Source organism: Pipistrellus hanaki (assembly GCF_964339955.1).
Source record: "Pipistrellus hanaki genome assembly, chromosome: X".
Classification (NCBI taxonomy): Eukaryota; Metazoa; Chordata; class Mammalia; order Chiroptera; family Vespertilionidae; genus Pipistrellus; species Pipistrellus hanaki.
Genome location: NC_140524.1, coordinates 98,353,074 through 98,366,352, shown reverse-complemented (window position 1 = coordinate 98,366,352; position 13,279 = coordinate 98,353,074). Strand labels below are relative to the sequence as shown.

The 13,279-nt window shown below is 40.4% G+C and overlaps 1 protein-coding gene across 2 annotated transcripts in view; it reads right to left on the bottom strand.

Moving 5' to 3' along the window:
- The window catches only part of CLTRN (collectrin, amino acid transport regulator), a 41,968-nt gene that overhangs the window by 22,739 nt on the left and 5,950 nt on the right, over positions 1 to 13,279 (bottom strand). Inside the window, exons 2-4 of one of the 2 annotated variants that reach the window (XM_084869919.1) lie at positions 10,473 to 10,617; positions 8,070 to 8,128; positions 3,427 to 3,512 (exon numbers count right to left, since the gene is read on the bottom strand). In XM_084869919.1, coding sequence (XP_084726045.1) covers positions 3,427 to 3,473 — 47 coding nt within the window. In that variant the 5' untranslated portion in view covers positions 3,474 to 3,512; positions 8,070 to 8,128; positions 10,473 to 10,617. Of the gene's footprint in view, positions 1 to 3,426; positions 3,513 to 8,069; positions 8,129 to 8,433; positions 8,608 to 10,472; positions 10,618 to 13,279 lie in introns of those variants that run through there. The other variant, XM_084869920.1, reaches the window with a different exon arrangement.

The following is a 13,279-nucleotide window of genomic DNA, read 5'->3' as shown; positions in this document are numbered from 1 at the left end:
AAGCACTATTTCCATAATTTACCTAAGACTGATATTACCAAAAAAAAGGCAATACTTTTAGCTGCATAGGGTCTTCTTCAACAGAATACTAAGTCCCCCTCCTGCATGGTGCTTCCGTGAAGAATAGTAAGTCTAAGATGTTAAACAAACAAATAAGTCACTGCCTTTCCTCAAGCGTGGGAGCCCTGGACTGAAGGTGATTCTCTAAGAATTGGCTCCATGGCCATTTCTCATCCATGGCACCAGACAGGGCCAACTGCTTCCAAGAGGTCTAAGAATCAGGCTCTTGTTTCTGGAAACCAAAAGGCCTAAATAGGAGCTGGGATGCTGTCTTACAAGCACAAGACTGCTAATCCCCTTACCATGGAGACAACAGCACGTTGTTCCTTTTGTAGATCACAAGGCTTTTCCTTGAATAGGCAGGGGAGGAAACCCATTTTGTGCCCTACACCATTAATTCCGAAAGAAAATATTATGCTGTTAGACTTCTACCTCTCTTGCTAAAAATGCAGATTATCTTAAAAGCCAACATTTGAGTAAAATTTTAAATTTAGATTATATTTTTCATAGAAATGATTTTCAACGTTTCAAAGTTCCTGTGAAGCTATTTTAGTAAATCTGGCCTAAATCTTCTTACAAAATTTTTAAAACACCTGGTTGTCAACTTTAATCCAAGTCCCAACAAAACTTCAAATAACCTGGAATAATGAGATCAGAACTTTCTATCATTTAGATTTTTCTATCCATCTTCTATTCTACTATTATGAAAATCCAAAACAAGAGAAAAACAATTGATATCAAGGATTGTAAGAAAATACTATGAGCAGTAGAAAATACTATGGGCTCTAAAGGATAAGTGGGAGGAAAAAGGGGCATATGTAATACTTTCAAGAATAAGGATTTTAAAAAAAACATTTGCTAGTAATGATTCCACAAGAATCATATTTAGTCCGTCCTCCTATAATTTCTGGTAGAGTCAGCTTCTTGGGTGTGGGGCCTAAGCTGTATGAAACCTGGCTTTACCCATCATTTAAATATCAATGCCCAGCACATACTACACTTTCTATTCTTAATTTAATTCTCTGGATCCAACCACAGCAATGCAATTCAACAGGCCGGCCTCAGTAGACCACAATAAAAAAAAAGAGGTCCAGCCGAAACCGGTTTGGCTCATTGGATAGAGTGTCGGACTGCAGACTGAAAAGTCCCAGGTTTGATTCTGGTCAAGGGCATGTACCTTGGTTGCAGGCACATCCCCAGTAGGGGGTGTGAGGGAGCTGATCGATGTTTCTCTCTCATTGATGTTTCTAACTTTCTATCCCTCTCCCTTCCTCTCTGTAAAAAAATCAATAAAATATCATTTAAAAAAAAAGAGGTCCATGTTCCCCTCACCACTTCCTTTGGTGCTCTGTCAGCTCTCGCTTCTTAAAGGCATTTGGAGCAGTTGGGTAGCTTTGCTGTCACTCCTGGCTATTAAAGTCTCTCCCCTCACATACACCCAGGCAACTATACTCTGTGAGCAACTCTCCACCTGACTGGAGGCTGGCAGGGAAATAAGCAAGGCGATCACTCTGAACACTTCATTGTGGAAAGAGTATTAAAGGCTCGAGGCATCAAGTAACAGCAAATATATTTTTCTAAACATCTATAAAATAGGAATAGAGTTCACTTAGGGTATAATTTTGTTTTACTATAGACTTCATTCTTTTAATTTTTTGAATCATGTGAATATGTTACTTATTTTTAAATATATGTATATGCACTGAGTGGCCAGATTATATTATGATCTCTGAATTCATATCATATGATATGCTCCACATCTCCCTTCCATTCTGTGTGTGTGTGTGTGTGTGTGTGTGTGTGTGTATGAGGCCCAGTGCATGAATTTGTGCATGAGTGAGGTCCAGCCAGCCTGGCCAGGGGGAAGGGACATGGGCAGTTGGCTGGCCTGCTGACTGGTCGAACTGGTCAAGGGGACAATTTGCATATTAGCCTTTTATTGTATAGGATATACATTGCGTTCAGAGGTCATAACAATCTGGCCACACAAATATATGGGTCACATGTTTAATTTGTTCTCCAAAATTTGACTCCTACTTTATTCCTTATATTTATAGCCCATTCATCATATATTGTGTGGATTTGAGAGAGACCAATAAATAGCAATCCTCTTTACCAGCTTCTTAAGCATTATAAAATTAAGACACTGAATGAAGCATATAGGAGACCAAAATAAAAGGCTGGGTTGGAGGATGTAACTTTAATCAGCAGACAAATTTCCTTCCTAATTAAAAAAAAAATGTTTTGAAATGAAATCAATTCCTCTACAGTGTCCCATGTAGAACTGAGCTGAGGCAGGTATCACCACACACTGGAGTAGTATACAAGATATTCAACACATTATGATCTGCACCTACCAATCTAAACAGTGCTCAGCTGTAACCAGCACACACTGCCTTCCCGGTGTATGCCCGCCCATGCAGGGCCAGATTCTGTACTTACGGTAGGGAGCAGCAAATGGCTGCAGCCCGAGGGAGGAAGGCTCTGAAGGAGAAGAGAGCCCAAGCCCCATTTCTCCTTGCAGCTCACCAGTCAGATCATTCATTTTACCCCTCAAGGGGAAGAATGAGGGACAGAGGAGAGAAACCAGGAGTGTTACCTTAATCACAGATAGAAATGGTGGGAAACATCATAACTAGAGAAAATTCCTCTGGATGAATAGATAGAAAAGTAAAACTATTAAAATTCTACTAAAGCCTGTAAGAAAATAAGCAAGGTACTATGATAGAAACCAGAAAACCTATACGTATTTAAGTTATTTTCAAAATGAGTACTATGGATTTATTTGTCACCCTCCAAATTCATATCTTGAATCCCAAACCCCAAATATTTGGCCTATAGGAGGTCGTTATGGCTAAATTAGGTCACAGGTGGAGCCCTAACAATATAGGATTAGTGTCCTTATAAGAAAATATACCAGACAGCCCACTCTTTCCCCTTCCACTTCCCCTTTATTGAAGAGGTCACGTGAGCACACAATGATCTGGTGGCACCTGCAAGCCAGAAGAAGACCCCTGAGAATGAAACCTTCCTTGGCAGCACCTTAAATGTGGACTTTCCAACCTCCAGAGCTGCAAGGAATGAGCTTCTGTTGGTTAAACCACCCAGTCTGTGTTATTTTGTTCCAGGAGCCGAACTGACTAATACAATGAGAGGAGAGTTCTTATCTATACTATCTATCTATTCATTAGCAAGAGAAAGATGTATACAACAGAAGTGCAGAAAGCTTTTGTAAAAGTTAAACAAAAATGTGGTTTCCTTAAAATGAGATTAATAATTTGTTTTTTCAAAATCAAGTTCTGATTTATTACAGTATCTCAAATAGTACTGCAAGTTATCAATTGGGATTTGTCACCATTTACTTACTCTGTTGATTCTCTGTTGGGAACTTTCCTCATGGAGAAAGCCACCATTGCTTTGAAGAGATATTCTTCATTTGTATCCCAGGCATACTGAGGAGAAGTAAAACAGGAATGAAAAACGAAGAGGCAGGAGGTAGAAAACAGTGCACTGGATTGCCCTGGCCTGTGTTGATAAGTGGTTAGACTGGGTTTGATTCCAAAGGCACATGCTTGGGTTTGAGGTTCGCTCCCCGCCCCCAGTCAGGGCATGTGCAGGAAATAACCAATCAATGCGTCTCTCTCACATCACGTGGACATTTCTCTCCTTCCCTCTCTTTCCTTCTCCCTTCCACTCACTCTGAAAAGCAATGGGGAAAATATCCTCAGGTGAGGATTAACAACAATAAAAATAGTGCACTGGATTCTAATTGTGGCCACAGTTTTTCCCCACCACCCATCCTTCTTATATACTAAAAACTGGAAACTATGATAGATCATATCACCATAATGTTCAGGATAGAATTTCTTGTACATTCTATCATTCCAAGTGTGGCATGTTTTCCATTGCATTATCTTCTTTATTTCTGCAGTATTAATAGCCAATAAATAGCACATTTGGACATCTCATAATGGACAAATACAGCCAGTTCCCTTCCTCCCTTTCTACTTTCCCACAGAACCTGACCCCCCCTCTCAGCTTCCTTCCTTTATAAACATCAGTACACATTTTCTTAGCTTGAAACCTGAGTGTATGTATATGCATGTTATGGGCTGAATTAGGCCGCCACCCCCAAAGAAACATTAATTTGTATCTCCTATCCTAGTACCTCAGAATGTAATCATATTTGGAGATTGTGTCCTTATGTAGGTGATTAGGTTAAAATTAGGTCAATAAGGTAGGCCCTAATCCAACATGACTGGTGTACTTACAAGAAGAGGAAATTTGGACACACACACACACACACACACACACACACACACACACACTGAAAGAAGACGGGTGAAGATACAGGGAGAAGACAACCACCTACAAGCTAAGAAGAGAGGCCTGGAATGACTCCATCCCTCAGGGGACTCAGAAGGAACCAACCCTGATGACATCCTGTCCTAGATTTCTAGCCTCCAGAACTGAAAGGAATAAACTGCTGTGTTTAGTGACCCAGTCTTGGTTGCAGCAGCGCTAGGAAACTAATGCAGCCTACCTCACAGTATAGTGAGTAATCAAGTATTACTGGAGAAATGACCAAACGGGGTTTGTTGGTTACTCTACATTCACGGTGACCTGCTCCCACGTCACCTCAGGTTTCCTCATCAGCTTTCTTTCTCTCCTGGTTCACAATGACCATTCCAAGCCCTCTTCAGGCCGCACAAACCTCAGTGCTATCCCTCACATCTCACTAGATGCTCTTGCTTCATAATTTATAGATGCATCTCGAGTTATCAATTTAAACTCCCCCAACCTCCTGTCACCAAATACAAAACTTCCTCCATAGACACACATTCTACTCACATCCTTCTCTCAAGGGATAGATGTGGTATTTCTCCTCCTGCCCCTGGCTGTTCCACCCACCTCTGTCAGGAACACTTCCTTTCTGTTCTGCCCTTCTCAGGCTCTAAACAGTATCGGTTTCCCCCCTCCTGTTGTTCAATGCTGACTTGAGCCTGTCATTTGACTTTTAACCACACTCAAGTCTTCCCCATAAAACAACAGCAAAACCAAGTCACTTTACTCAGTCTTCCTTTTCCACCTGCTTATGTCTCTCTCGGTCCTTCACAGCCAAAATACTTGGAGGAGTTGTCCATACTTCCCTCGTTATATGTTCAATGACCACTTCTTAAACCTCGTCATTGTCTGCCTTCCACTTCTGCCATTCTAAAAGCACAGCTCTCTCTGAAGTTACCAGTTATCTCCACATTGTTTAGCACAATGAGCATTCTTCATTCTCATCTAGCTTGGCCTCTCAACAGCATTTGCCGCTCTTAAAAACGAAGTCCCTTCATCTGGAAGCACTCTCTTCCCATCGTGATACAAGAGTTTATTCGTTTTCCTCTTGCCCACTTTGCAGATTCACTGTCTTCTACAAGGACTTCAAGTTTTAGAGAAACTCAAAGCTCTCTCTCCTCTTGGACCTCTGTACTTTTCCCCTGGGCACTGTCATGGACTCCAGCTTTCCACTGGAATGTATATCTCAAGCCAGCTCTGTCCTTGCTTGTTTATCAATAATAGCTCAGACACAACAAGTTCAAAATTAAAGTCTGTTATTGTCGCCTAAGTGTCCGTCAGCAGATGATTGGATCCAAAAACTATGGTACATCTACACAATGGAATACTATGCTGCCATAAAAAAGAAGGAATTCTCATCATTTGCAGCAACCTGGATGGAATTGGAGAACATCATGCTGAGTGAAATAAGCCAATCAATGAAAAAGAAACACCACATGACCTCACTCATTTGTGGATAATAAAGAGCATTATAAACTGATGAACCAAAAGATAGATATAGAGACAGTATATCAACAAGTAGACTGTCAAATTACAGCAGGGAGGGGAGGAAGATCTGGGGGAGATAATAGATCAACCGAAGGACTTTTATACATGCATATAAGTACAACCAATGGACACAAAACTCTGGGGAGGGAGGGGATGTGTGGGAGGGAGGGAGGGGGGCAAAAAAAAATCAATAAAATATATTAAATAAATAAATAAATAAATAAATAAATAAAGTCTGTTATTGTCTTTACTTGGTTGCCTAACTCATAAATAGGACATCACCCATCCAGCTGCATAATTAGAAACAAAAGCTTCGTCCTTGACTTTTCTTTATCCCTTCCTTGTCATACCAAACCTATGGCTCTCAAATCCCTTCACTAGTCTCTCCACCAACACACGGTATTTCAAAGGAATCTCACCTCCCACTTCCGCTATGCCAATCACCTCCTAATTGGTGCCACCTTTCTACTCTGATACCCTCCAATCTGTCTTACACACTGTTGTTAAACTGTCTTCCAAACACAAATTCTATCCTGACATTAAAGATAATATCAAAACTCCCAAACACAGTCCGCATATCTTTGGCCTGACTCCTCCTCTCTCTCTAAGCTAGGGGTGTCGAACTCAATCAGAGAAGGGGCCAAAATCTAAAATCCAGCCTAAATCTCGGGCCAAATGGTTTACTGAACAGTCATAAACTGACAATGTCATAAACTGACAGCGGAGTGCAGTGATGACAGCGCGGTGCGGGCCACATTGCAAGGCCTGGCCGGCCGGATTTGACCCGCGGGCCTTGTGTTTGACACATGTGCTCTAAGCTCATCATGTGCCACGTTCCTTCTCACTGCTCCAGTTTCAGACAACTCAGTCTTCCTTCTGCCCCTCACTCTCACCGAGTTCCTTCGTGAAGAATGCTTTGCACATGCTGTTTCCTCTGCCCTTTTTGCTTTTATCCCTTATTTCACTTCTACTCATGCTTCAGACCTCACAGCAAATGCCAGGTACAGGCCCCTGCACAAGCCAAAACCCACTTGTCCTTCTACTTCCTGTAATATTTGTCCAGAATGCACATTTGCATTTGGTTCACTGACTATTTAATGGACAACCAATTCTCTGACTACTATCATTCCACAAGGACAGGGACTTTAGCTGCTCTGCATCCCTGGAACTCAGCATGATGCCTGCTCTCAGAGGATCCTGGGATAGACAGTGTATAGTACTGGGACAGAGAGTGGATCCTGCAACAAGACTTGTCCGGGTTCCGTCTTACCTCTGTCACCTGCTGACTTGAGATCTTTCTTTGCACCTCTCATCCATTTGATGAGAAGAGGAATACCTGTCCTACATTCCTCAAAGGGTTATTGTGACAGCTAAATGAGCTGATGTGAGCAGAGTGCTCTAGAAGGGGCCCACCTGGAAAGTAAACTAGGCTCTCAATAAATGTTGGCTGCCATAATGATTGCTCATTGAGTGACTAAAATACAACACAGCCTCTAACCAGAATACCTCTAAGTTTCTTTAGCGGTTCTCTACTGCTTAGAGCCGAAGCATCTTAATATCATCTTCTCTTGGGGGAGATTTTCACAGACCATACTGGAAAACTGAAACTAAAATTACAAAATACCATCTTGTTCATTCGATACTCTTTACTGTCCCTATAACTACATGAGCACCATGAGTATTAAATTTCCATTTTATAACAATACATTTCATGTTATTATTTTGATGTTTAGGAAGAACTAAAGAAACTTCATGTTAGAATGTGAAAATTTTGTGCTACGAAAACTCTTACGCGGATGAAATCTGACCTCTTTTCAATGTTCAAATGACCACAACAGTGAAGCACAGAAGCCAACCAAGACCTCACTGCCAGGTTCAGGCCGCTTTGCTGCACCATGCTGGGTTGAAATGTTCAGGGGGAAAAATTGTTTGGCATAATACAAACCTTCACATATCTTCTAGCATAAACTGTAGGTAACGTATTTTAGGCAAAATCATTTTATTTCCAATTTCTATTTTGCTATAATATTTTCATTTTTAAGAAGATACTGGATTTGAGGTCTTTAGAAGCCATCTATACAACTTTAAAATAACCAGGTAAAGAGGCTCATTATTAGAGAAAGCATGACATTCTTAACTAACAAAATTTAAAATGAACACGCAGCTTCTCCACTTACTGCTTTATCTCCCAGAGCGGTTCTGATGCTAAGTCTCACTTTAAAAGCATTTTCTGCATCTGCCAGAAAGAAAAAAAGAGCAGTGTATGATAAAATCTGCCCAAACGGAGCCCAACGAATCCTAATATCTAATGCAAATCAAATCAACGGTGCACAGAACTGCTAATAAACTGCTCCCCAAATTCCTGAAAGTTTACCTGTAATCACCTCAGATGGTTGAAATTTTTCTTTCAAACTCATAAAATAGCCCAACTTTCAAGCCACAACATGTCTACAGGATTTGAAAAATAAAGTGGTCTTTCCATCAAAGACTTATCAAACATTAAAAACTAATCATCTAGTTTTAAGTTTCAGGGCTACTTACCTGGTTGACAGAGTTCACCATGAATGGCAGTCACCAAGAAAAAGAGCAGCCACAACATTCTTTCAGAGAGGAAAAAGCAAGACAAACTGGGGGAAAAATAGTCCACCCTCCACTTCAAGCTGCCTTAGGCATTCTGTGACCCGGATTAGAATAGAGAAAAAGCAAGCCACCCACCAGCCAGAGGATTAATGATTAATCCCCATCACTTGGGTTAATACTTGGACAGAAGCAGCCCATCTCCTGTCAGTTATTGACAAAAACCTGTTTGGAAAACAGGTTAGCTGTGTTTTGCAAACTCTAGCTTGAAAGAATGTTTCCCCTGCTGACTCAAAGTCAGAATCCCCCGCCCCCACCCCTTTGTAGTCCCATTAAGTGCATGAGGGCAGGAACTGAGTCCTCTCTGGAGGCTTTGCCTGGTATGAACTTCCCACCTTCTCAGGCCTGAAGTCTCTCTCTGGCTGACAGAGAAGCCATCTTCATGTGGGAAGCTGATATCACTCCTCTATCTCTGGTGAACAAAGGCCTGGCCAGAAGGGCCTTACCTGCCTCACACTCCTGCAGGTAACTCCTGGCCAGCTTCCCATTCAAAGGGAATGGTTTGGGTCAGCCCGAAGGGGTGGCTGCTGTGAGAAATCACAGCTGGTGACAGCAGAGCTGTCCATGGAACACTGTGATGGAAATTCTCTACAGCTGACCTCACAGAGTGGCAGCCAGGAGACATGGTGACTGTGGAGCACTTGAAGTGGGGCTGGTGCTGCTGGGAAAGGAATTCTTGATTCAATGAAGCAGCCGCATGTGGCTGGTGAGCACATTGCTCAGTGATGCCACAGAGCAGTAGGCAAGAGCTACCCACCACACACTAGGTCTGCTGGGTTCTTTCTCTCATCCTCCAAAGAGCACCTCACTGGTGCGGTTGTCATGACTGTCTTACGGTGAGGAAATCAAGGCTCTGGTGTTCAGGCATCGGTGGCATTGGGAGGAGTAAACAGGTGTCGCTGGAACCCTCTCTCCACCACACCGAACCGCACTGCATCTCAGGTCATCGCTGGTAAAAACTGAAATTGCAGCAAAACCTCAGAGATGCTCTGAGTGAGATAAAGAATGGACAAGACTCCTTCCCCGTGGGCACTACAGAGGCCAACAGAAGCCCCCACAGCGGGTCCATCGATGTCAGGGCTTTCCTCTCTTCTATGCTGCCTCTTCATGCATCTGGTCCCCAAATTTGACCTTGTTGCTTGAAAACCATGAGTGGGAAAATTAGGTTGGGTGGCCGGGATGTTAATAGAAAGTTTGGATTTTTAAAGCAACAATGAGAAAATGCACACAATGACACTTCTGCCACACTTTGAGAGTCATACCATTTCCCCCTCCTCCTTAGGGGGTATGTTATCATAGGCGGCCCATCAGTGTTTGCTCCCTCCGCCTGAGGAAGCTTGTTCGCCTTTCCTCCACTTTGGTTGCCAGGGCACAGAGTCGGGAGAAGTTAGACTAGAGGGAGAGGCAGCCAAAAGTTAACTCAGCCACTTTAGAAATTTCACTGTTACCTAGGTAAAATGGAAATTTCCTAGAAGGAAAAGCTCACATAACTAACCCCTGCAAACAAGGTCAGACTAGATCAAGTTATCTTGGCACATGTTAGACAAGATAAACTCATCATGGGAAGGAAAAGTCAACAGAGATTGTAACAAAGCTGATAACTGGCATCAGGGAACAAAGCCAGGTTAGAGACAGAAATCCTTTGCTTTAGCCTAAAACTTCATAAAAGTATCAAACACCTCTCTTTTGCTTCTACTTACTCCTCTTTGTAACTAGAGTTGAAGACAGTAACATGCTAAATTGTAGTCTAAGCCATTCATTTCGAGAGAGAAAAGATTTTCCCTTTTAAGTTATGACTTCTCAATGTTTGTTGTCTCATTTTAAAAACAACAGAAGAAAATCACAACACAAATTCTGTACAGAAAATATAGAAAAGTGCAAAACACCCATCATGAACTATCAGAGATGACCAATATTAATATAGTTTTATAGTTGATACACACCTTCCTTAACCTTGGAAATTCTGGCAGGATGCTGCAGTCGCTTTGTCTCATTGGAGCAGCACTATGGAGCAGGACAACGTAATGGGAATAACAGGGACCTTGTCGTCTTCCTCGCTTTAACAGGATTACGGCTCTTCCACAGCATCTGGTGGGTCACATTAAATGTGATGTGTCATAAGGTAAACGTCTCCTTTTAGTTCCGTTTACTATTTTCTTTGATCAAGAATTAATGTTGAATGTTATCAACTGTCATTTCAGCATCTCATAATATGACTCTAGAGAGGTTTTTACCATTTGGTGCATTATATTAATAAATTCCTTACATGGATCCCTTAGATATACTCATGTGGATGATTTTTAACATGCTTCTAGACTTAATTACTGCTTTTTTTCCTAGGGTTTTTACACTTATTTTCATAGAAGAATATCATGTAGCTACTTCTTTTTTTAAAATATGTTTTCATTGATTTCAGAGAGAGAAAGAGGAAGGGAGAGATAAAAACATCAATGATGAGAGAGAATCATTGATTGGCTGTCTCCTGCATGTCCCCATTAGGGATCAAGCCCACAACTCAGCATGTGCCATGACAAGGAATCTAATGGTGACCTCCTGGTTCATGGGTTGATGCTCAACCACTGTGCCACACCGGCTGGGTTCAAGTGCTGATTCTTAAAGTTCATTTTTTCCTGCTTTTATACTGCCATCTTGAAAATGTTATAGAAAGATTTCTAATATTGTCTATGTTTACAAATACTTAAAATGCAGAAAAAATACAAAATTCAGAGTTGAAGAAAGTGGATCATTCCTATTTTGGAAGAGTTACAGCAAAAGTTTCATTTCTTGTATTGCCATTTATTATAGGTTTCATATTTCTTTCTGAGTCCATTTTAGCTATTGACAATTTCAAAAATTATTCATTTTATTGATATTTTCTAGTATTCTCATAGACTATATATATATATTTGCCATTAAAAAATCTACATTCATTGCTTATATTCCTTTATATTTTCTGGTGTGTATTTTTTCTCATTTTCCCATTTTCTTGCCAGAGATTTATCTAGTTTTATTGTTTAATCAAATAATAAGATCTTGAATTTAATTTTCAATTCTTTTCTTTCTACTTTGTGATTCGTCAATCTTACTTACATTCATTAAGTCTTTACCCCTGTTGTCATTATACTGGCTTTCTTGTTCTTTTTATAACTCTTGAGCTGGTTAATAGGCTTATTTCTTTTTAATCATTCTTAGTTAATAAAGAAAATATCTGTGGTTATTAATTTTCCTCGGAGTATTCTTCTGACACATGACATAAGAAGTATAGATGCACAGTGATCTCATCCTTTTTATCAAAAAAGTCTATAATTACAGTTTTAATTTTTCTATATACCAGTATTTGCTTAGAAAAGTATTTGACAATTGAGAAAAAAAAAACACAACAGCCCAAAATTATATGATTAAAAATATCAACTTTTGCCCTGCCTGTGTGGCCAAGTGGTTGAACATTGACCCATGAATCATGAGTTCATTGATTCAATTCCTGGTCAGGGCACATGCCAGGGTTTCAGGCTCAATTCCCAATAAGGGGTGTTCAGGAGGTAGCTGATCACTGTTTCTATCTCTCTCTGTCTCCTTTCTCTCTCTAAAAATCAATAAAAACATTTTTTTTTCTAAATATCAACTTTCATGGGTCCAGTCAGGTGAATAGAAAGAGAAACTATAAAGACATTGACTTAAAATATGAACATTCTTAAAGAGGTATGTATCTCTTCAAACATGCTAAAAATGATTTAATAAAGAACTTGATAGCTCAATTAAACAGGGCGAACACAGAACTAGAAACTATTGTTCTTGCCTCTCAAAATACTGTCTTTACTTTCTTATACCTTTCAAAATCTTGTATCTACTTAGTCTTTATTTTCATGTACTATTTTAAGTATTAAACCTCCTGAGAATTCATATCAAACTTGCTTCATACAATGCTCATTTCAGCAAATCCACATATTGGCGCCTAATGCCTTATTAGTAGCCATGGTAATAATGACAAGTAAAGCAGTTTCAATCATTCTGAATATGTTACTATTGACTTTCTTTTTTAAAAATTAAATCTTTATTGTCTGAAGTATTACATACATCCCCGTTTCCCCCCCATTGACCTCTCTTATCCCACTCCCACTCCCAACCCCAGGCCTTACTATTGATTTTCAATGTCCCAAGCTTAGAGAGCATAAATAAAAGGTTGAGATTGTTGTTGCCATGAGCAATAGTAAACACAGAGAGTCTCTTGAGACAGGAAAAAGAAATTGATTTTTCCACGGTTTTACATACTCCACAACGGTATTGAAAAGCAGTTTCGCCAAAACTGGTTTGGCTCAGTGGATAGAGTGTCAGCCTGCGGACTGAAAGGTCCCAGGTTCGATTTCGGTCAAGGGCATGTACCTTAGTTGCCGGTACATCCCCAGTAGGGGATGTGCAGGAGGCAGCTGATTGATGATTCTCTCTCATTGATGTTTCTAACTCTTTATCCCTCTCTCTTCCTCTCTGTAGAAAATCAATAAAATATTTTTTTTAAAAAGCAGTTTCTCAGCACATAACTATTGATCTACTGCTCAGGAGGGTAAATTAAATATGAGATCACGTGAAAACATGTGGGTTGTTCTTTTCAGTCATGTGAGATGCCTTTTAATGATCACCAGAGCTATAAAAGCATGTGGGGATATATATGCTCCATTTACCTTCAATAAAACAAGAGGTTGGAAGAACCAATGTTGCTTTTAAAACTTAACCCCAATTATTGTTTCATCACCAC